The 20,818-nt window shown below is 46.9% G+C and overlaps 2 protein-coding genes across 3 annotated transcripts in view; one reads left to right on the top strand and one right to left on the bottom strand.

Moving 5' to 3' along the window:
- Positions 1-20,818, top strand: part of ZNF423 (zinc finger protein 423) — a 194,691-nt gene that overhangs the window by 44,054 nt on the left and 129,819 nt on the right. The window contains exons 3-4 of one of the 2 annotated variants that reach the window (XM_065733243.1): positions 5,264-5,464; positions 8,868-8,948. In XM_065733243.1, coding sequence (XP_065589315.1) covers positions 5,264-5,464; positions 8,868-8,948 — 282 coding nt within the window. The remainder of the gene's footprint in view (positions 1-5,263; positions 5,465-8,867; positions 8,949-20,818) is intronic. The other variant, XM_065733244.1, reaches the window with a different exon arrangement.
- Positions 1-20,818, bottom strand: part of ADCY7 (adenylate cyclase 7) — a 271,483-nt gene that overhangs the window by 209,387 nt on the left and 41,278 nt on the right. The window lies entirely within an intron of this gene.

The raw sequence follows: 20,818 nt of genomic DNA, 5'->3' as shown, positions 1-20,818 counted from the left end.
AGAAAATTAGCAGCATTTAATAAAAGGCTTCTCTATCACATGGACTGTATTATGAAAGCCTTCAAATGCAAGGAAACTGAAATTGTGTGTTGAGATTGTGCGTGTGAGCGAGTGTGGCATTGAAGCTCTTGGCTGAGCAAGGCCAGTGGGTGCCAGGTTGGGCTCTGGGTGCTGGGGGCTGCCACGTCAGCTTAGCTGGATGGGCTCCCGTTGCAGTGTTGGCATAGCTGGACGGGCACTCATTGCTGGGTTGGCGGAGCTGAACAGTCAGTGGTTGTAGTGCTGGCGTAGCTTGGGCTGCCTGCTGACAGTCCATACGTCCCCTGGCCCCATGGTTGGTACCTGGCTACTCCCAGCAGTACCCTATCAAGGCAGTGGTTCTGTGTGAGCTGGGAAAGGCGCTGGGGTCTGTCCACCTACTTAGCAATTCAGATTTTAGTACGTGCTGTGGTGTAACACAGCTCTTGTGAAATGTGATAAGGCATGCTTCCTAGCAGTCTCTGACTTCTGCATGTTTTAGATGGTATATTTCAGTACAACCTGCACTTGGGTCCTGCAGGCCACTAGCACGCTGTCGCTCCTCCCTTGCCTTTGCACAAAGCCCTGGCAGCTCAGCCCTGCTGCCCGTGCTGGCTGCTGTCAGCGTCAGGCAAATGACAGCTTGGAGGGGTGGCAGCGGCCAGAGCCCTAGGAGGGCCTGAGGAGGTAACAATATACAATTTTCATGGTTCAAGGGTAGCCTTATCCCACTGTTCTTCATTACAGCACTGCAGTGAGATCAATTTTATTAAGTTGTAAGGTGGAGGAGGCTAGCACTGTTAATACGAGCTGGATCACGCCAGTTTGGGCAGTGTGCTCCTCTCCCTGCCGCTGTGGGCGAGCTGCCTCTGGTACCTGGCCTGGAGCTGGCATGTGGGTAGTATGTTACTGGGTGCCTTTCTTGGCTGGAGCACAGCTTTGGCACTGCTATGGTTGTAGAGTAGTGACTGCAGCATCTCTCACAGTGGGGCTGTGGCCCAAGGGGAGGCAGCATACAGATGGCCCTGGGCTCCAGAGGCAGCTGTGTATTGTTGGTTTCTGAAATGCTGAGGAGCCACAGGCCAGGCTGCCCTGCAAAGCCTTCATCCTATAGGAAGTCTCCAGCTGAGGCTTGTTGGTATTTTTGTTATTGAAGCATTAATGGCTTTTTTTGCTGCTGTTCATTTTTCTTTGACCACATATTACAGAGAGTTTTGCATTCTTTGCTGTATTACACTGCAAGAGAGAGCGCTGAAATGCCAATAAACTACACAAAAGTTGAGAACCTCCCTCACTGACTTGGCATAAGGCACCGAGTGAAACATGAACGTTTAGATTAGCCTTTTCCTTTAAGTCATTTGTTTCTTTTGTTCTCACTTCCCGGTTACAAGAGGAATTTCCTTTGCCTTCCCCATGCCTGGCTGCGCCCAGCCCCATGAGCTGTTTGCTGCCCTGCTGATCCTCCAGCAGTTTGTTTCCTCAGGGACTTTTGTTTTATCTCCTCTGGGGAATGGCTAGGAACTACCCTGGCCCTGTCTTTGGAACAGGACAAGCGAACAAGGTGCCTCTGTCCCCTCTCCGTTGGGTCTCTTGTGTCTGGGTATGCTTGTGCCTATGCCATGGCCAGGGAATGATGTGCTGTGGCAGTGGAGCTGTCCTGCAGCCTCTGCTGTTGTGGGGAAACTGCTTGCCATGGAGCTCAGACACTGGGGGTGCTCAGAACCAGACGTGACCCCATGCTAGATAGTGTGCTCAAAAGAACAATGATAGAATTAAAAATGCCCCAGCTTTCAGAAGTCCTTGGGTTTCTAAAGGAATAAAGACTGGAAAATTTACTGGCACAAGCACAGAAAGGCTTGTTTGCTCTGTTTTGTGCTAAGGCAATAAAAATTGGTACTGCCTATATTGGATTCCACAGATGAAAAATACGCCCAGAGGTTTGCATCCTCTTTCATTACCCAGGCCCACATGTTGTCTGGTGCTGTACATCCCCATGTCCTAGCAGTCAGTGTGTCACCTGCAGTGCAGCTCCGCCGTGTGTGGCCCTGAGTGACCCAGCTGGAAAGGCATGGAGATTTGTTTTCAGCTTTGGTGGGAGCTGGCATGAGCATGAGGTGTGCAGTCTGTGTCCAAAACTTTGGCTTTTGAAGTGTGTTGTTGCTGTAACAGCATAGCTCAGGAGGCACTTCTGCTGGCCAGAACCTTTCAGCCCAATGCTCGGGAATCTCTTCCCCACCTCTGGAAATTTGGCACATTCTTTGGACAACAAGGTGAGGCAGGAATACTCCCGTTTCTTGATGCATCTCCTTTGAAATTGTAACCTTCTATAAAATAAGCTTGCTTTTTTACCAAAAACAAGGGTCACACGGGGCCTCTTTCCCATGCAGAACCAGGCAGTGACCGCATGACTGAGGCGAGGTGCTGGCAGCCCCTTCAGCAGGTGCACGCCAGCACTGGCACTGTGTTTAGCAGTCTAGATGGAAGCTACAAACTGCTGCAGTAAGTCACTAAGCTCCGAGGCTATCTGCCGTGTTGGTAAATGCATGTAGCATCACCTCTGATCTCTGGAGATGTTTGGAGGTGCTGCTTGGCTCTGGACATCCCCAAGCCATTTTGCAAAGTGACACAAGAACATGTTCCCTTGCAGCTAGGCCAGAACAACCCCAGTGCCCATTGCCAGCAGTGTGCTGCCTCCCATGGTCACCATGCCCACAACACCGCCCTGCTGGGCTCACCATCACCAGGCACATGTAGTTCTCCTCCCATCATGGGAGGATGCTCATGCTGTTCATGCCCAAAGCAGTCTCGCAGGTTAAACTCATGACCTACTGCTGCAAAACTCCTCAGGAATTCACTCCTGAGGCAAACTCCCAGGTGGCTGCCATGCTGCTGAGCTCACTGCAGAGCAGCTGGGCTTGCTCTGCCTGGGGACCACCCGGCCCCAGCCCTGTCCCCGCTGCTGCCCATTCCCAGCACTGTGCACCGCCCCATTGCTGCCCTGGGGTCTGAACTCTACAGGCTCAGTGCAAAAGTCAAGAAACGCCCCAGGTTTCCTCAGTGGTTTCTCCAAGGCAAGCAGCAAGTATGCAGCTCAGCAGAGGAATCTGAGGGCCATACCATTCCAAGGACAGCAATCCTGAGGTATGGCGAACGTGCACAGTTCCTTCAGTGTGCTGAAAACAGAACACATCTCGTTCTAAAGCAGCGTTGTGTTTTTGAAGTAACTTGTGCAAGATTCATTGTTGTGTTATTGACGTATGGCCATGTCAAGTAATGACACTTTTGAAAAGTTGCCTAGAGGATCAGATCCACGTTCAGCAGGGAATTAAAAAATGTTTCTGGAATTTTGCTTTGCAGTCGGGAATCTTATTTTCTTATCTCACATTGTACAATTTATTTTTCCTAAAGCAGTGTGTTAAATTATTTGTTGTTGTTGGACTCAGTCAAACGGCTTTATCCCCAGCGTAGTCATGACGTTTTGGAGAGAAACCAAGGATGAATTTGTCACAGTGTGCTCACCAGATCAGCTGGCCTTTAGGTTAACTGTCAAAAGACAGAATTTCTACTAAAAATATTAGTGAAGGTCCCCTAAGCCTCTCTGAGGTTGCCTAAAATCTTTCTTCTTCAGGCTGTAGCTAAATCGGCTCAGAAGTGCTTCTCGGAGGCCGCCATCAGCAGGAGGCGTGGATTCAGGTGGCGGTTCTCAGATCAGATTTATATACTTGCACTATTTTATAGGTTTCTGTCTTAGAAAGCTGGAGAGCTGACGTTGTGATTTATGAACTATCAGATCTGCAGGACATACAGGCTTTAACAAGATTGACTGAGCTGTAATGTTTGTGATTCCAGTCTGGGATGAAAGACAGTAAAAAGAGGTGCCGAGTAAATAGACAAAGCGGAAGCGATTATTTCAATGTGTATGTTAAATTATGTGTTAAGTAAAGGAAAGCTAACAAAGCTTTAAATGTAACTTATTGTTTGGCAAGGTAGTAATATAAGAAGAACAGAACTGTCTTTTTCCACTACAACACTCTTTTATTAACGGAAGAGGCTATAAAGCACAAGGTTCAAAGAAAACATTTTATTGAATAAACAGTGCAGCTCATGGCTTAGAGTATGGAGAGCGTGGTGAGTGAGACTTCTATAACCAAACCCTTAAACTCATTACCTCTGTATAAGAGGCACGTCTGCTTGGTTAACATGAACATTATATCTAGCCCCTAATGGAAATGTTGTGGTAGAAAGGTATGTATAATTTAGCAGTAAAAGAACCTGAAAATGTGCGGATCAGTTAATTGCTAGAAGCGACGCTGTGATAGACCACAAGCAGGCATTGATTTTTAATATTTCCATTGCTTTCCATTGCAATTGCAAGGGTACGTCATGTTATGAGCGCTCTATGGAGAGCTGCGGAGCATTTTACACTGACTGATTTACGTTGTCATGCGCAGTACAGGAGATGGCATAAAACCTGAGCTCTGGATGGATAGTGGTAGCAGAGCCCTGCGAGCGCTGTGTAGTGAACTGCAGTGCTTGCGGTAACCAGTTTTCATCTTTAATAAATTTTATTTCTCAGCCTTGTTTCATGTTCTCAGCATCGGTTGCCCTTAATCATTCGGTGCTGATCTAATTTTGGAACCATGAGTCTCCCTGTCAGCAGCACGAAGCCCAGCACCACCAGGCAGCTGGGCGCTGCCTCCATGCCGTGCTCAGGAGCTGTTCCTGGGTCCTCTGCACCTCCAAGTGTGGGCACTTTGCAGCAGCAGCCCGCCCTTCAGGATGACTTGTAGAATGCTCATGTCTCATGCCACAGGGCGTGCATGGGCGCTGGGGTCATCGGCCACAGCCCCATTGCCCAGATCATTGACACTGGGCTTGGTGGCAGCAGGGAGAGGAGAGCACAGGGAACTCAGACTCAGCACCTTTTCTGTTAGCAATCTTGTCAATTTTTAAAGCTTTGAGAGACTGGTGAAGTGATGGAACACCAATAACTTCCTATGGCAGAGGCAGAGATTCCCATTGTCCACCCACCAGTGGAGACTGGGTGTGTTTGCACCAAGCAGCAGAGAGCACCGTCAAGAACTGTTGTGCTGCAGGATATAAAACCCACATGAATATAACAAAAGTTGTCAGCAATAACGCAAGAGCGGCTGTAATTAAATGTATGTCAGTGAGCGCGATGTCACTCGTCAGGCTCCTGTTCTGCAGCCCTCTAAGCCTTTGCTTGCATCCTTGCTGTTGGCAGGTGGCCTGGGAGGAGAGCTGGAGAGCGACGCGAAGGACAGCCGGGCCCTGGAAGAGAGGAACAGCGTGACGAGCCAGGAAGAGAGAAATGAGGAAGATGAAGACATGGAGGATGAGTCAATTTACACCTGCGATAACTGTCAGCAGGACTTCGATTCGCTGGCAGACCTGACTGAACACAGGGCACACCACTGTCCTGGAGGTAATGTTAAACTCGCTTTGCAGTTCTGACAGGTGGTTAGCTGGGTAATTGGACATAGCAACAGCTTGAGGCCTCAAGTGAGATTAAAGAATTAATAATGTAATTTTACAGTTAATGTAATTTTATTGTGGTGCCTTGGGTAGCCTTTGTTCACTCCCTTAATAAAATTAAAATAAAAGCAACAGCTTTCCAATTGGAATCTGTAAGTAATTATGTTAGACAAAAATGTTTTGCTTTTTTTTAAACATCAAAATTTTCAGGCAGGGTATTTTTCCCTGTCTCCCCAGATGTGGGGAGATTTAAAGAAGTTGAATGGCTGAAGGGTGCAAAACTCCCTACTATAAAAGGCCTCTGAACCCCATTACAGAATGTGACAATTTCTGGCATTAAAATTTGTAGTTTGAGCTTCATCTCCCCTTAAAAATATGCCTTTCTCCCTAGGTTGCATTGCATTTCCTTTTGAATTTTATGAAGGTGAGGGCAACATTAGCCTCCCCTGATCTCCATTTCTCCTGTTGCAAAGTAAGATGAAGCTCAGCGCGGTGTTGTGAACAAAGGCTGTGCACCTGGCCTTGCCTCGCACAGCTCCCTGTGCACGGCCACTGGTAGCAGAGGGCACTTTGCAGAGCGTGCTGAGGAGGTAGCAGTTACAGATTTTACACAAAACTAAATAAGTTCTTCAGAGTGTGAGCACAGAATATGTTGATATGTACGTAAATAAGTGATTCTCATCCTTCCCTTCCTGAAGCTAAGTACCCTGCCAAAACTTTTTCCTCCAATCATCTGAGATGTTTTTAGCCAGTTCCCACTTTGGCAGTGTCAGGTTGAGGCTGGCAGGGGCAGGAGGGTCACTTTCTCCTCTGGTGCAGCATTATCCCATCCTTGTTCCCATGAGTGCATATTCTTCCCTGGCTGCCTAATTTGTTTGGTAATTTGTTCAGGTTCTGTTCTCGTTTTCGGGCACAAGGGAAGCTGTGCTCAGCCGAGGTAAGACTGAGGCAGGGTGTTCGGTGAGGGTGGGCTCCTGAGCCAGGTGCAGCCCACCTGTGTCTGCAGGGGCTGCTTGCTGCCTGCTCTGGTTAAACACTGTGCAGGATGCAAATCTGGAAGTACAAAAGCCAGCAAGGTTTAGTCTCATAGGGTCTATTTTTGGCCAGCTGACAACCACTAGATTGCCCTGAGATTTCTGCGAGCGGAATTCATACTTTTACTGCAGGGTAATAGGCAGGAGAACACTGTTGAGTAAAAAAATCCTTACTCTCCACACCAGGATGTGAGGTGCACATGGGCACATGCTGGTCCTCTCCAAAGACAGGGACAGATGCCCTATGTTGTGTTGGTGCAATCACTGGTGATCCTTCCACGGAGCGGCCACCATGATACAGCCAGGCATGGCAGTCACTGGGCAGGAGGGGACCAGCTGCTAACTTGCACAGGGGCTCGGGGTGTCAGGAGGAGCCACTGTTTTTCCTGTGGCCAACATGCATTAAAGCGCAGCAATCTAGAGGTTCATGTCTATGTGGTGAATGTTTTCACACCTCCCTTTTTATTTCCCTTCAGCGTAGCGTTCTGTTAGCGAGTCTAAGAAATATAAATTCTGGTTTTGGAATCTATCAGAATAATTTGTGAGTATTCCCTTCGCTAATTTTTGATTGCAGGTAGCATAACTTAATCATCTTTTACTGTCTTCACATGTGTGGATGATTTACAAAGACATTTTGTCATAAAAAGGCACCATATAATCATCTGCATACACACGTAGTAGGTGCTGATTATCTCCATGTGAGGAAATGCTTGTTCCAGAATAAGAGTGCCTGTTTTCTCTTTGTTTAATCGAGTGTCCTGAAGTTATTTAACATGAGTGGAAAGGTTGCATTCATCTATTCTGGAATGAGAATGTTTCCACAAAGACAATCTGGAATGTTGCTTGATATTTACATATCTTACCATGAGGAAAAACAGCTTTTGAGTTCAGACCCACCGATTTTGTTCAATAGCCGTAAGAATTTTTGTTCAAAGCATTTAAACAACACATTTTTGTTTAGCTCACCTGGAAAGATTTGCACCACCAGGGTGAGAATCTAAGGAGTGCTAGGAAGCGCGGTGTGTTTAGAGATGTTCCCCACCACGTGAGCTGCGTCCTGAGTTGCCCTGTTTTCTTTTGTCTCTAATGCCCGCCTGACACATCTGAGGTTGTAACGCGGTGCCTGACCTCTGGGCAAGCCAGAGTTTCATGTCTTAATCTGAAGCAGGGTGTTCAATCGTGTCTACATGGCTCCAGATCGATACAGGTAATATTTGTAGTGATAATATCACCAGGCTGATAATACAACATAACTAATGACTTCCTCTGGGATGCTGAAGTTAGGAAGGCATTGTAGCTCAGGAATGCTGCAGGATTATAGGAGCTCACTCCAAAGAACAGGATAAACCATCTATTTCACTGGAATCCCTTAGAAATTCATTACAGTGGGCTGAAGTTATAATACAGTTTGAACACAGCTTCCTTGACATGTAAGAAAGTAACAAACAACCATTCCCCTCCCCCTTGCTTTTTCATGTACTTCAGGCTTGTTTCTTCGAGGACAAAACACTGCTGATATCTAGATACGTCTCGTAGCAGTAGTGTGGGGCATTCCTTTGTTGCCAACCTGGTGGAGGTATTCTCCTGGCAGCATCAGGAGCCTTTGTGCCCTTTGTGCATACTGGATGTCCCAGATGCAGCCTGGGGGCTCCTAGTACCTGAGGGATCTGAGAGGGGACCCAGCAGGGACAGTGCATGAAGAGAGGGCATCACGTGTCCTCTCCTGCTCTCCCTAACCTTGAGCATGAGACAGGGAGCACCTTTAAAATGCCCCGAGAACAGACAGAACCCCCCAGTGCATTCACTGGATGTGTTAAGCTTTTAAAATTTCTTTAAAACTTGCTCCTGTCCCATATCCTCTTCACTCAAGAAGACTCAGTCATTGCCACAGCATTGCATGCAGTCCTTTGTGTATGTTTTTGCACACTCTGCTAGTGTAGATGTTATTACACAACACAGCACCATGTACAGGAGTGCAGCACTGCTTATGAACTTGCAGATCAGGGTGTTCAGTAGCTGCATCAAGCAACTATTCTGCAATGCTGGATTGTTTGATGAAAAGTGGCTACAAGCCCCAGGAGCTGCTATTGTCCACACGTGGTAGTATGCTTTAGTTCCTGTATTTATTGTGTTATTTTGCTTCCTCCACCCATGCCAGCCCTTTCCTCCTGAGGTGTCAGCATAGCCTCGTGTAAAACTTTTTCCTTCAGTTTCTCAGCTGAGTGTAGAGTGTTTTAAAGCAAAACTGGACAGAAGTAGGTTATGCTGGGGTCTCTGAGCATTTCATGAGGTCCTCTTCTGTTGTTGATAACTTTACAGGTTGTCTGTTTCAAACAGCAGCAGAGCTATATATGGATATTGCCAGCTGGGAAGCGGCTGATTTTTCTAAACTACTGTACGGTAGGAACTAGTTTATAATTAAAGTCTTGCAGTTGCTCCTGTTAAATGCCCTGTAACTTGTACACTAGGCTTGCATTTGAAATGAGGTACTGTAACTATTTCATGCTAGTGTATAATTTTGCATTTTCTTGTCTTTCACCTGCTGCAAGAATTATAATTGCTGTGCAACTGTATGTGCAGAATGCTCCTCCAGAAACCACACACAGCAGTTCGCCAAGAAGTGACCGCATCTCAGCGATGCTTTAATCAGGCAGTACTTTGTACTACTTGACTTCCACTTGACAAAGATAGACTTCTTGCATGTATTTCCCAAATTAGCCTTCCCGTAAATTATAATCTTTTGTTGCACCTGATTGGCAAATCAGAGATTTTTAGGTGTTTTGCTGCTGGTGTTGCTTTTTTAAATCAATGAATTACTGATCATCCTCCTCAAAAGAAACTGAAATACAGTTGTGAAAAAGCAGTGTGGAAACTTAATTATACACCTAGCTTATACAGCTGTGGCTCTAATGACCTACTGGCCCTAATTACTGTGTTGTGGCTCGGTCTGAGTGCTCCTGTCCTTGCCAGAATTTTGCTCCTTTTTCTTAACCTGACTAGTGTTTCAACCTAAAAAAAAAATAACATTTCCTTTTTTGTTCTTTTCTACGTTGTTGTGCTGAAATGCGGGTTTCCTTCTTTCCAGAGGTCATGGCAGTGTCTTCAAAATTGGCACCAGAAAAGCTCTGTAATATAGCAAACTGTAAAAACGTGGATTTTCCCTGGAGCCCTCAGCTCTCACTGCCTGGCTCTGACAACAGGCACCAGAGCAGGCTTTGTGCTGTTGGTTCCTTGAGGGGCTGCAATCGTGGGGTCCTGTCCTTATTTTGTCTCAGGCATCCCCTCTCGGGGCCCACATTTGTCCTGCTGGTTGGCGTTTGAGCCCGCTGGTGCTGAGAGCTCTGGAAGGCTGGGTCCTGCAGCGGCAGGTGGGGTGGGACGCACTGGGCTGGGATACCTGGGAAATGCATGTGTGCTGTGCAGAATCCAGAGCATAGCTGTGTAGCTGAACTGGGAGCTGAAGGCACACAGGGGCACATTTCAGGGTGTAATGGTGCATGGTGACCTTGGAAGACAAGGTGGCTTCGTGGCACACCCTGAGTGGTGTGCTTCATTGCAGGGCAGCCTGACAATGTGTCTTTATGTGGCACCGAGTGAACCCTGTGTGGAAGCTCTGTGAGTGTGCCCAGGTTGCCCAGAGAAGCTGTGGATGCCCGCACTCTGGGGGTGTTCAAGGTCAAGGCCAGGCTGGATGGGGCCCTGGGCAGCCTGATCTAGTAGCTGGTAACTCTGCCTGTGTCAGTGGTTTAGAGTTTGACTATCGTTAAGGTCCCTTCCAACCCAAGCCATTCTGTGATTCTATGAGGCTAGCTCGTGGGTTTTGCAGGCCTGCATGCGTAGTGCTGGAGGGGCACATGAATTTGGAACAAAGCTCGCTGGCCATGCGCACACAGCTGGGGTTTGCTCAGCAGTGGGGTTTGCCGGTGCAGGCTCCCCTGTGCTGGGCACTGCGGCAGGCCGGCAGCAGGCCCCACGCGAGCAGCGGGCAGTGCGCGGGCAGATAAGAGCCTGTCAGGCCGCCAGCACCGCCCCCCGCAATCGGCACGGCCACCTTTGTGCTGTGCCCCTGGGGATGGCGGCACGGGAGGCGGCACCGGGCCCTGTGCTCGCCGATAGGAGCAGTGCCAGCGCAATGGCAGGAGGATGGGTCACGCGTCACCACAGCCCCGCGGGAGGGCGGCGCGGGCTGCACCTGCCCTGCTGCAGCCACGTAGCAGCGGTCGTCAAGAAGGGCACGGCCACGGGCTTGAAGGCTGGGCAAACGTATCTCAGCTAAGAGGATGACTTTCCTCAAGCAGCATGTGTTTTTTTGCCTAGGAAGAATGTTTTCACTGTTGTCTTTAAACATATGGCCCAGGCAGGAGCTGAGGATGACATGTTAGTATGGTTGTATCAGCAAGAGGCTGTTTCATCCTTGCTATTTTAATTGAGTTTTATTTATCTACTTCTGTCTGGTTCAGAAAGCAGTCTGCAAAGTGCGTACAGGTACGCCTGGAAATGCTGGGGTCCTCCTGGTCCCGCTGCAGCCTGGAGCTGGGTTCCTGATGGTGAGGGGCCGTCTGCAGCCTTGTCTCAGCACAGTGAGGGCTGGCAGAGTGATGGAAGGCTTCTCTCTTCGCAGTACTGAAATCCAAGTAATACCAGGCTTTGCAGAAGAGGAGGGAGGGCAGGCATGGGAAGGTGCTTTCTGTGCCCATGGAAAAGCTCTGTAAGCAGAGGCCCCCTGGCTTCTGCTGCCATCAGCTCCTCACGCTTGGGAGCAGTACAGAAGTGTAGAGGGGTTCTCCTCTGTTGAGCAACCTGACTGCCTATGCCAAGCTTTGGGAGAGAGGGATGCTGCATCCCTCAGAAGGGCAGACTGGAGCTCTGGCAGGTCCCTCTGTCCCACAGGGCCTGTTTGTATTTCCATAGGTAAGGGAGCTACAGAGTAATCATAAGTCCAAAGGGTGAGCATGGAGCTAGGAGCACTGGTGTAGGGTTTGGGAGTCTTGAGGAGCCCATGAAGAGGCCCCAGGTCTGTGTTTGCAGGCTTCTCATTGGAGTGTCATACACCTTGCCCCAGGGTTGGAGCCTGAGGCACGTGGCAAGGCACTGCAGGTAGGGCAGCGAGAGTGTGCAGTACCTCCATCAGCACCCGTGCTATGACACAGCCATGCTGGTCTGTTGGTCCTGGATCCAAGCAGGAAAGGGACAACAGTTGTCCTAATGCAAAGAACAGGCAGGTGGAGAGGCGATGGCTTCAGAGAAAAGGCAAGAAAGGCTTCAGTATTTGTTATGAAACAAGCAAGCAGCAGTGCATTGCAAGCAATCCTCACAGAATGCAATTTTGCAGTTGGAAGTAATGGAATAGCAAAGGCTATTTCTAATGCTCATTTATTTGAATTTAAGTAATATAATAAAAAAAAAAAGGGGAGTGTGCGTAAAAACACTGTCAGGAATTTCTATCTTCCTTTTTTTTTTTTTTTTTAAACAAGCTCTAGAAAAAAAATCCCTGCAGAAGTTCTGTAGTGCATATTTGAATGCTTTTGTTGTAGCCTCATTAAACTTGGCTTGTCTGCAGATACAGCTGGCATGTTATTAACTGTGCTCCAGGCTTGGGGAAGCCAGAAAGCAGCCTCCACCCCCCAGTGCCGGCTGGCTTTAGGGAAGCGTGCCAGCATGGGTTGGTCCTCTTCAGCCGTCTGGCTTTGGGAGCGCATGCTGGAGCATCCCTGCACGGCCCTGGGGTCGGGGAGCCCCGGGCTCAGCCGGGCTCTGGTGCTGACCTGAGGGAGGGCTGTACCACGTGTCCTGTGCCGGCTGGCAGCTGTGTGAGCAGGATGGATCCGCCGAGGTACGTGGCTCCCCTTGCCCGGGCGTCTGCATCCCCCATTGGGGTCTCGCTCCTTTCTTTAGTGTGGGCTGGCAAGGAACAAATTAGTGATCATCTGCCAAGTAGTTTCTCCTTTCTGAACGAACTCCTCATTGGACTGAACCAGTCTGATAAATTGAATAAGGGAAATATTTTCCTGCACCTGCTGGAGAGGCTGTTGCTCTCCAAGCTGGGCTTGCACATCAGAAGACTTCCACCAGAGGTCTAAGCAGCTCCTGACTTCCTTCAAACTTTGGCAATGAGTATGTACCTCTTGAATGCTGTTTCGTTTAAGTAATTTTAATGTATTTTTTTATGACAAGGTTACTTGCAAAAGTAGATTTCATAATCTTAATTCAGAATAGTTGAAAAGATAATTGGTAGAAATCTAAATGAATATTTATAAAATATACCTAATGGTAATCAAACTTGCTTAATATTACCAGATTTTATTGCCTTAGCTAATGAAAAAATGGAGTTTTCAAGGCACTGGTCTGTTCATGTTAGATACTTCCTACAGCATTTGTATACTTCATAATCTTTAAATCAGATTGGTGACTCCTTTCTGACACAAGGAAGTACTAGTCTTATTGTTATCATCACAGAATTAAGAAACCATTCTGTTTTGGCTTAAGTTCTGCCTTTTCCTAGAAGGGATGTTCCCTCCTTCCTTCCCTTACCTCTTGATACAAGGTTTGTGCTGTCTCTGAGAACTGTTGTCACTGACAATTAGAAGGACTCTGTTAGTAGGGGCAGCCCCCATGAAGGGCACCCTATGATGCTGCAGAAGCATTATGTAATCATGAGGGAGATGGAAGGTCAGGGCTTGGAGGAGAATTTGTGCCATCCCTCCTTAGCAAACTGGCTTGTGAATTCAGTGTCCCCCGTCTGCCCAGTGACACGTGTGACACTGGTGCTGGAGCCAAGGGCTCCAGGTGGATTTTGTTATCAACACCCCCTGTAACCTGGGATGAGCTTCCTCTTCCTTGTGCCAGGTTTTGGCATGTGGATCCATCTCTTCTTTAGGCTTCCTCAAAAACCTTTCTCAGCATAACGGTGAAAGACTTTCTGGCTCCTCCTTATGTGCTGCTCAATTACTGTAGCCTTGCTGAGGAGGACATAAGGAAAGGCTGAAGAGGCCCATCACTTTTCTCCTCTCCAGGGAATGTCTTACATTAAACATTTGAATAGATTTTTGAATGTAATTCCCAGTCATTTCCTCTACATTGAACTCAGATCACTTGTGCAGACTTTGTACTTAATGATATATCCTAAAATAAATGAGATTTGATATAATTTATATTAAATGGTCATTTTAGAAATCTACATCTACTAATTATTCATTAGAAAATTTGGAGAGACTGACAGAAGTAGAATAAATTCCTCTTATGACCTTGCTGTCTATAGGAATATACCTGCATTCATGTTCTCCTAGCAAAAAAAGGATGCAGGTGATTTACAGGACTCCAAACATCATCTAAGCAGATCTGAACTCACCATTCATTCTGCAACAGTCAGCCTTCACAGCCAACCAGGCTAAAGCCAAGAGCCAGCTCATCCTTAGGACAGCTGTTCAGTGGCTGTACTGACCGTTAGTTGAGGTCTGCACCTCACCAGGAGGGACTGCTGCTGTGGGTGTCCCAGCTCTCCTCAGGGACCGCTGTGCCCACTGCCTGTGCTGTCTCCCTGCAGTCCCTCCTCTCAGGCTGTTTCCTTTCTCTCCTTCCTGGACTTTGACCATTTCACATTGAGCTTGTGGCAGCATCCGGTGCCACTCCATCCCATCATCACACATTTGCCATGCTGTGTTACGAGAGCTCTTCCAGGTAAGAACTGTTGCTCATGGGATACTTATAACGGTGCACAGTGCAGCTGCTGGGTGTCCCTCGCTGTATGGGGATAAGCTGTCATCTTTAGGAGACTGTGCCTGTGCCTGCAGTGCTGCCTGCTCCTGCAGCCACTCGCTGGCTGTGTCCACATCAGCGAGTGACAGGCGGGCGCTTTGGCTCCAGGGAGCTCAGCGAGGGGCAGGAGGATGGGGAGGAAAAACAATTTGTGAACTTGCCCTTCTGAGATTGCAGACGCTGCTCTCTGGTGACTGGGAGCACTGTGGTGCTGCCGGCAGCTGCACCCGAGCCATCTTCTGCTGTCAGCGGATGTCACTGCAGAGCTCTCAGCTGCTTGAAGGAGCCGCTCTGCGTGCACCGGGGACAGGGGAAACTCAAGGATGGAATGCTGCAGTGTGTGGGCTGCTCTGGGTTTTACTCCAAGGAAGATGATATCCACAAATGTTTTAAATTAGGCTGTCCTTGATAGTTCTGGTGGTATGGAGCTCAACCAAAATCTCAGGAAAAAATAAGTTGCTCTTTTAAAGCAGACATGAAAAAAAATGAAGGGCTTAACTTTTGTCCTGAGGGTGATAGAACAGCACCACACAGCTGAAAATCAATCTGACCTTCACCCACGTGACACTGTTGTCTCAGTCTGTCTTTCATTTCCTTTGGTTGAGTGAAGGCTGTGGCATTCAGTAGGGAGAAAAGCCAGAGGGAGGTGGGGAGAATCCTGTTTTCTCTGGAAAGGCTTCGGTGCTTGCATAAGTTGACTCCATAAAGAGAGTTGCTGTAAAACTTCAAATTATTATTATTTTTTTCTTTTCATAAACAACTCTGCCCCTTCTCTTAATACTCAGGAATCACACTGAGGTGAAGAAGATATGTGCTGTAAAATAATTAATGAAAAAAATGTGTTTGTGATGTAAAACATTCTGTTTTAATTTGGTGTAGAATTAGTCGATGACAGTAGTTTGAAATGAAGTCTTTGTGCAGCAACAGGAAACCTGCACATTCATTTAAAAACAGAAATTTGTACCCAAAGGGGAGTAAAAAGGCCAATTATTTTCTTCCAGAGATGTTTTAACATTCTGTGTTGCAGGCTTTGACCAAACAAAGCAAATGTTCCCTGTTACACGAGTATTTACATACACATCAATAAACCAATAGTTAGGGCTTGTGTATCAGCCATGTAATTGATCTCCAAAATACAGGTACAATTTCAATTGGTGGAATGCTTATTTTACACAACATCTTGCAGCAAGCTGTATGGGCAACGTAGGCGGTAGACACTTTCCCACCTCATTTGCCCAAAGATAAAGAATGAACTTAATGAATGGGTAAAATTCAATGCAGAATTTATTTCCATAGAAAACACCAACAGAAGAGAAAACTAAGTACATAGATACCTTTTACTGTTGGCTTTGTTATTTTCTGGGGGAGAGGGGTGAGGGGAAAGATGGAGGGAGCTACACCTAGAAAGCCATTAAAGGTGCAATGCATAGTTCTTCGTCCAGTCCCCTGCTTCTTCACGGTGCACAATCCAGAGCCAAAATGTCAGATCATCTCTTTTGGAAAATTGGAAAACAGAAAGTTTTCCACACAGCCTTTACAAAACTAAGAGTGCTGTGAAACCTGTAAAGTGCAGCTTTTTCTGATTTATTTCATCATACCCAGATAGCATTGTTTCATCCCTTAGACAGAAACTATTGCATGGCTTTGTATTTCTGTACCAAATATACAGTATAGCTACTGTAGCATGGGGAGTGAGGGATACCTTCCGTTCTCTTTTTTGGATGCATGTTGCTTGTTTTAGGAGCTCTGTAAGAAATGTCAACTTCTTGTTAAAAAGATAAAGACAGAGATTGGATTTAGCTGTAGAGATTAATCCCTGCTTCGTAAAGGTTAAGAATTAAACAGTTTCTTCATTTATCTGTTTGGGATGACGGAGATTAATTTGTGACTACAGCTTATTATTTAAGTGTGGTTTGTCAGATGTGCCAATAATCATGGACACAGTCCTTTGCTGTTATTTTACATGTTATTAGAAATAAAATCCCATCAAATTTAAAAGATGTTGGGACCTGTTCCTGGCAAGCTCCTCTACTCGTGTCTCCCTATGATATGCCCAAATTGCTATTTGCATAAATGTAGAATTTAATAAGTTATCATTCTGATTAACGCCATTAACTGCTTAACTACTGTAGAAATTGGCTTCCAAAGTTGCTTCGTGGTAGCTGTTGCTCTCAACGTCATCCCATTTGCTGTCTCACTGGGGATAATGGTATGCAAGGGAAAGCAAGAAGGTCAAGGATCTTTTTGTTTAGTCTCTTTGCACATTAAAAGTTCTATTATGTGTTTGTATTGCATGTGGTTTCCAGTCTGTTGGCTACAGAGCTTTCAAAATCCATTGATGATGGGTTTGTGAAGCTAAGTATATCTTGTGGGTTGTCACTATGAAGCTATCACTGTGTGCAGCAGTCAGGGCTGATGTATAACAAGTGTTTTTCAGTATGAGAAATTTTAAAACCAAATTAAATGGTCTTACAGAGGGGTTAACAAAATGCTGGTGTAGAAGGCAACAGAAAACACTTACACCCTGCTCTGTGCCAGTAGCGGGGTGTTGGGAGCGATGCTGCTCTATGTATGGGGATGTGTGTCTGAGTTTGGGCTTTTTATGTTTTTTTATGGGGTTGGGGGGAGGGTTGCGGTGCAGTTGTGACTGACACAGCCATCACAGTACTGCACCGGCTGAACAAAGCCATGCCCTCGCAGGCAGCCTCCCCTGCCCAGCAGGACACAGATGCAGGTGTGGGGGCTGCTTCCTGGTGGTGGAGAGCGCCGTGCTGGGCTGTGGGATGCATCCAGCCCCAGGGCTGGCACAACCACAGTGCCTGCTTGCGTTCTGCAGCCAGTAGGTCAACCCTTTAGAAAACCAGCTTCAGCCAACAATAGTTAATAGATTTCATTTTGCTCTTAAGCAGTCACGGTCACATTTTGATGTGTAAACTTGTGGCTATAGAAGTGGAAGCAGCCACTCCTGTTGTGCTGATTGTCTGAGGCTGAGCGCAAACTCAGGCAGATGTCACTGCCTTCTTCCCAGGCGTAAGTGCGAGATAACTATTCTCTTCTAAAATGAAAGCAGAGATTTGTTCCAAACAATTCATGTTCTGACTGCATGAGTACCTTCACACCTGTCAGTTGCATCCAGTGTGCTCGCTCCCCAGGGCTACCCGGCATCTGGGAGATCCTGCTGAGCCCAGCCTGAGCCCTGCTGCAGCAAATACCTGCCATGATATTCTGTTGGAAATGTGGTTACACCATCACACATCATCCTTTGTGTTATTCTGTTCTGCTCCACTCTATTCCTGCTTTTATAACTTCTGGTTTAAATCCTACTCAGCTGTTTCGGGAGCATTGCAGCTCTCTATAAGACGACATGCTGTTCACTGTGGTGCTGGTAAACTCAAAAACATCTGCAGGCAGGGTCAGTCCAGCCTGCTGGTCTTCAGAGGATATTTGCAAAGTTTCATAAGGCTTGGACCCATATCCACACCCATGCTAGATGCAGTGTCTACAGATTATCCCCGAGAGCCTCTTACAGCTTTGTTTGCATTACTATCTAGAGCTCTCCCACTGCCGAAATCCTCAGGAGAGAGCAGTGGTCAAGAGTACTTAGAAACATCTGTTAAAAATTCAGACAAACACTGCACTGTCACTAGAAGCTGCTAGGAGAAGGGCAGTGAGATTTGTCATGTGGTGCTACAGGAGGAAGGGACATATTTTCTTCCTTCTCTTTTCCTTAAAAATCAACAGTTTAGTCAGTAAGTATAGGAAGATGCCCCTGCAGAGCCCACTTGGGGTGGAAAGCTGCTTTTTGCCAGTTGAGAGCCAAGCTCACAGCCATGCAGGAGTGCTGCTTCCAGTCTGCGTGCGCTTCATGACAAGTTCTGCTTGTTTCAAGGAGCCCCACGTCGATTGTGGAGCCCCAGGAAGTGGTGGCATTAGGAGATGAAGGACTTTGCAGTGACTTTTCTTCCACTTGCCATCCTCAGTAAAAGGGAAGAAGTTCTAAAAACAAATGGACTGTGAGAGCTCTCCGGTTGCGTACTGTTTTGTGCGTGGCTGTCTATTGGGCTCAGGGAGTACTTGAGAAATACTGGCATTTGTCCCTGATAATGCATCATGAAGTTACAGGCTATTTGGCAGGAAAAGGCCCAAGTTTTGCGATGCGTGCGGTCAAACTTGCTATGAAGTTGTGCTTCACCACGGCCAAACCCAGGCCCTGTTCCGCATGTGGAGCTCACCTCTCCCTGTCCCCGGGGCACAGCAGGGCCGTGTGGGTGGCAGTGCCTGCAGGTGAGCTGGGATGAGCCTGCAGTGGAGACAGTGTCTGCCTCTGCCCTCAGCCTTCCCCCAGAGACAGGAACCAGGGCCCTGCCCTGCCCAATGCAAGGGAGCTTCTCCACTCTTAAAGAAACTGCATTTCTATAAGAGGAACTCAATTTCCCTCTGAACTCTTTCTCCAGTCCGGTGTGATTCAAAAGTTAATAGGAAGGGACAAACAGTTAAGGCATATGACAGGCAATATGATCACGTAAACCTTGTTTTCTTAGGTTGCCAGGCTGAAAAAAATGAACACAGTGCTCCTGAGAATAAATGAATCGCTTCAAATTGAGACATGATGGACAATGTTGGCTTTGTTATCACTCTGCAGGTAGTGAGGGGACAGGGTTAAGGAGAATTTCCTGAGATGTAGGCAAGTTGTTATTAGAGGGGTAAAGCTTCCTCTGCCATGTGTCCTCTGTAGTGGAGCTTGCACTACCCTGGCCCTCCTCCTTTTAGGAGTCTTTTGAGGAAAAGCCTCTGGTGACAGGAACATCTCTCAGGTCTTTTCATCCGTGAGCTGCCAGGTGAAAGAATGGGGCTAGAGAACAAAAGATGTTCTGATACTGCAGACAAGCTTTTGTAGGATCTGCCACGTCAGCTGTCTCTTATAAGGTCTGCTGTATTTTCTGTTGATGGTGCTCTTCCCTTGAGGATTTCCCCACACCTGGGAATGCCTGCCATAACCCGTGCTGATATTTTCCTCAATGCCTTTTATTTCTGCATACAGATGGAGCTGGGTATCACACATTGTCCTTGCCCTTACTCTGTTCTGCTCCTTGGCAGTCCCAGCTTTCCTGGCTCAGAGCTTTCATCCTACCTCCCTCTCAACCTTTTCCAGGAGTGGCTTTGCAATTATTTATAAGCTGGTTTGTCCTGTTTTTTGACATTTTCAGTGTAGCCTGTGGAAGAGGAAAGCTAAGTACATGCTTCCTGATTTTACAGGGAACTGAAAACCTGAAATAAATGTTAATGGTCTGTGTTAGCAAGATTTCTTAGTTTTGGGTTTTTTTTTTTTAATGTATTTTTTATTTTTTATGTATTTATTTGGAAGGGAGGAACCCTTCCTTCAACATAAGTGGTCTTCTGGGTGAAAAAAATCGTAGTGGCCGGTAACCACCTCTGGCCTTTCATGTGCCTGGGGATGCTGGAAGTACAGACAGCCAGCTGGCTTGCCTGGTCCAGGGGCAGTTTTCTCCTTCCTCCTACCATGCATCAGAGTAAGAAGCACCCTGTGATTTACCTCCTTCTTCTGCTCATTGTGTTCTGAGGCTTGAGATTTTCCAAAATACATCATGGTAAAGAGGCAAAGCTTTAATGATTTGGGCATTATAGCTCCTCTAGAGGCATTTTTAGATTCTCTGAATGAAATAAACATCTATTTGAGCTGAAGAGCAGCATTTTCTCATTTTGCTTCTGCAAATAGGTGGGAGGAGTGACTAACTGCTCCACTGGAAATACTAAAGTGGACAGGCTTGTCTGCTGCCCAGTACTGCAAGTTGGATGATGCACATCCCTGTTCACCCCGTCCCCTACCACAGCGATGCTGTGCTTGCTTACATGCCTTGCATATGTGTGAGAGAATTATAGGCCTCCTGGCTGCCTTCTCTTCCAAAGATAACTCAAAATACAGAGTCTCCCCTATGGAAGATATATTCCTCCTGCGCTGTTGTGCACACAGAAATCACACTGTATTTTGCTTTTGACCAACCTCAGATAAAAAGTGATGGTTGCAGTTGAATCTCAGTTTGAGTTTTTCATTAAAACTGTTCAAAGCAAAATACAGGGTGGAGGATCTGATGTGAGCCAAAACTAACCTCCCCGTCCTTGCCAGCAAAGCTGTATTGCCAAATTTCATACAGCCGTGTTCTCTAGCACCTCCTTTGAACACGAGTGTGGTTCTGGAGGCTGTTTTGAAGCTCCCACTTGAAACACTCTCTGTGAGCTAGTGGAGCATTTTCTGGCACTTAAGCTTCTGTATCTGGTGGCAGTTTGTTCTGCATAGAGTAATGAATCATGGTTTGCTAAAGGAAAAAAAAAAAAGGATTTCTTAGAAAATCCCTCAGAAAAGCAAAGGTTGTTTTTCAGCTGGAATTACTGTTGGTGTCAGCGGTGAAACTGGTGTGGCAAGTCACCTCTGCCATGTTTCTAAGAATTACCATAGCGTAGCACTCACATGAATCCTCTTTTTGTACAGCACTGTC

Source organism: Cyrtonyx montezumae, unplaced genomic scaffold (genome assembly GCF_038088225.1).
Source record: "Cyrtonyx montezumae isolate F1298 unplaced genomic scaffold, pur_monq_1.0 scaffold_17, whole genome shotgun sequence".
In the NCBI taxonomy this organism is placed as follows: Eukaryota; Metazoa; Chordata; class Aves; order Galliformes; family Odontophoridae; genus Cyrtonyx; species Cyrtonyx montezumae.
Note: the sequence above shows the minus strand (reverse complement) of the source record. Positions and strands in the feature narration are given on the sequence as shown.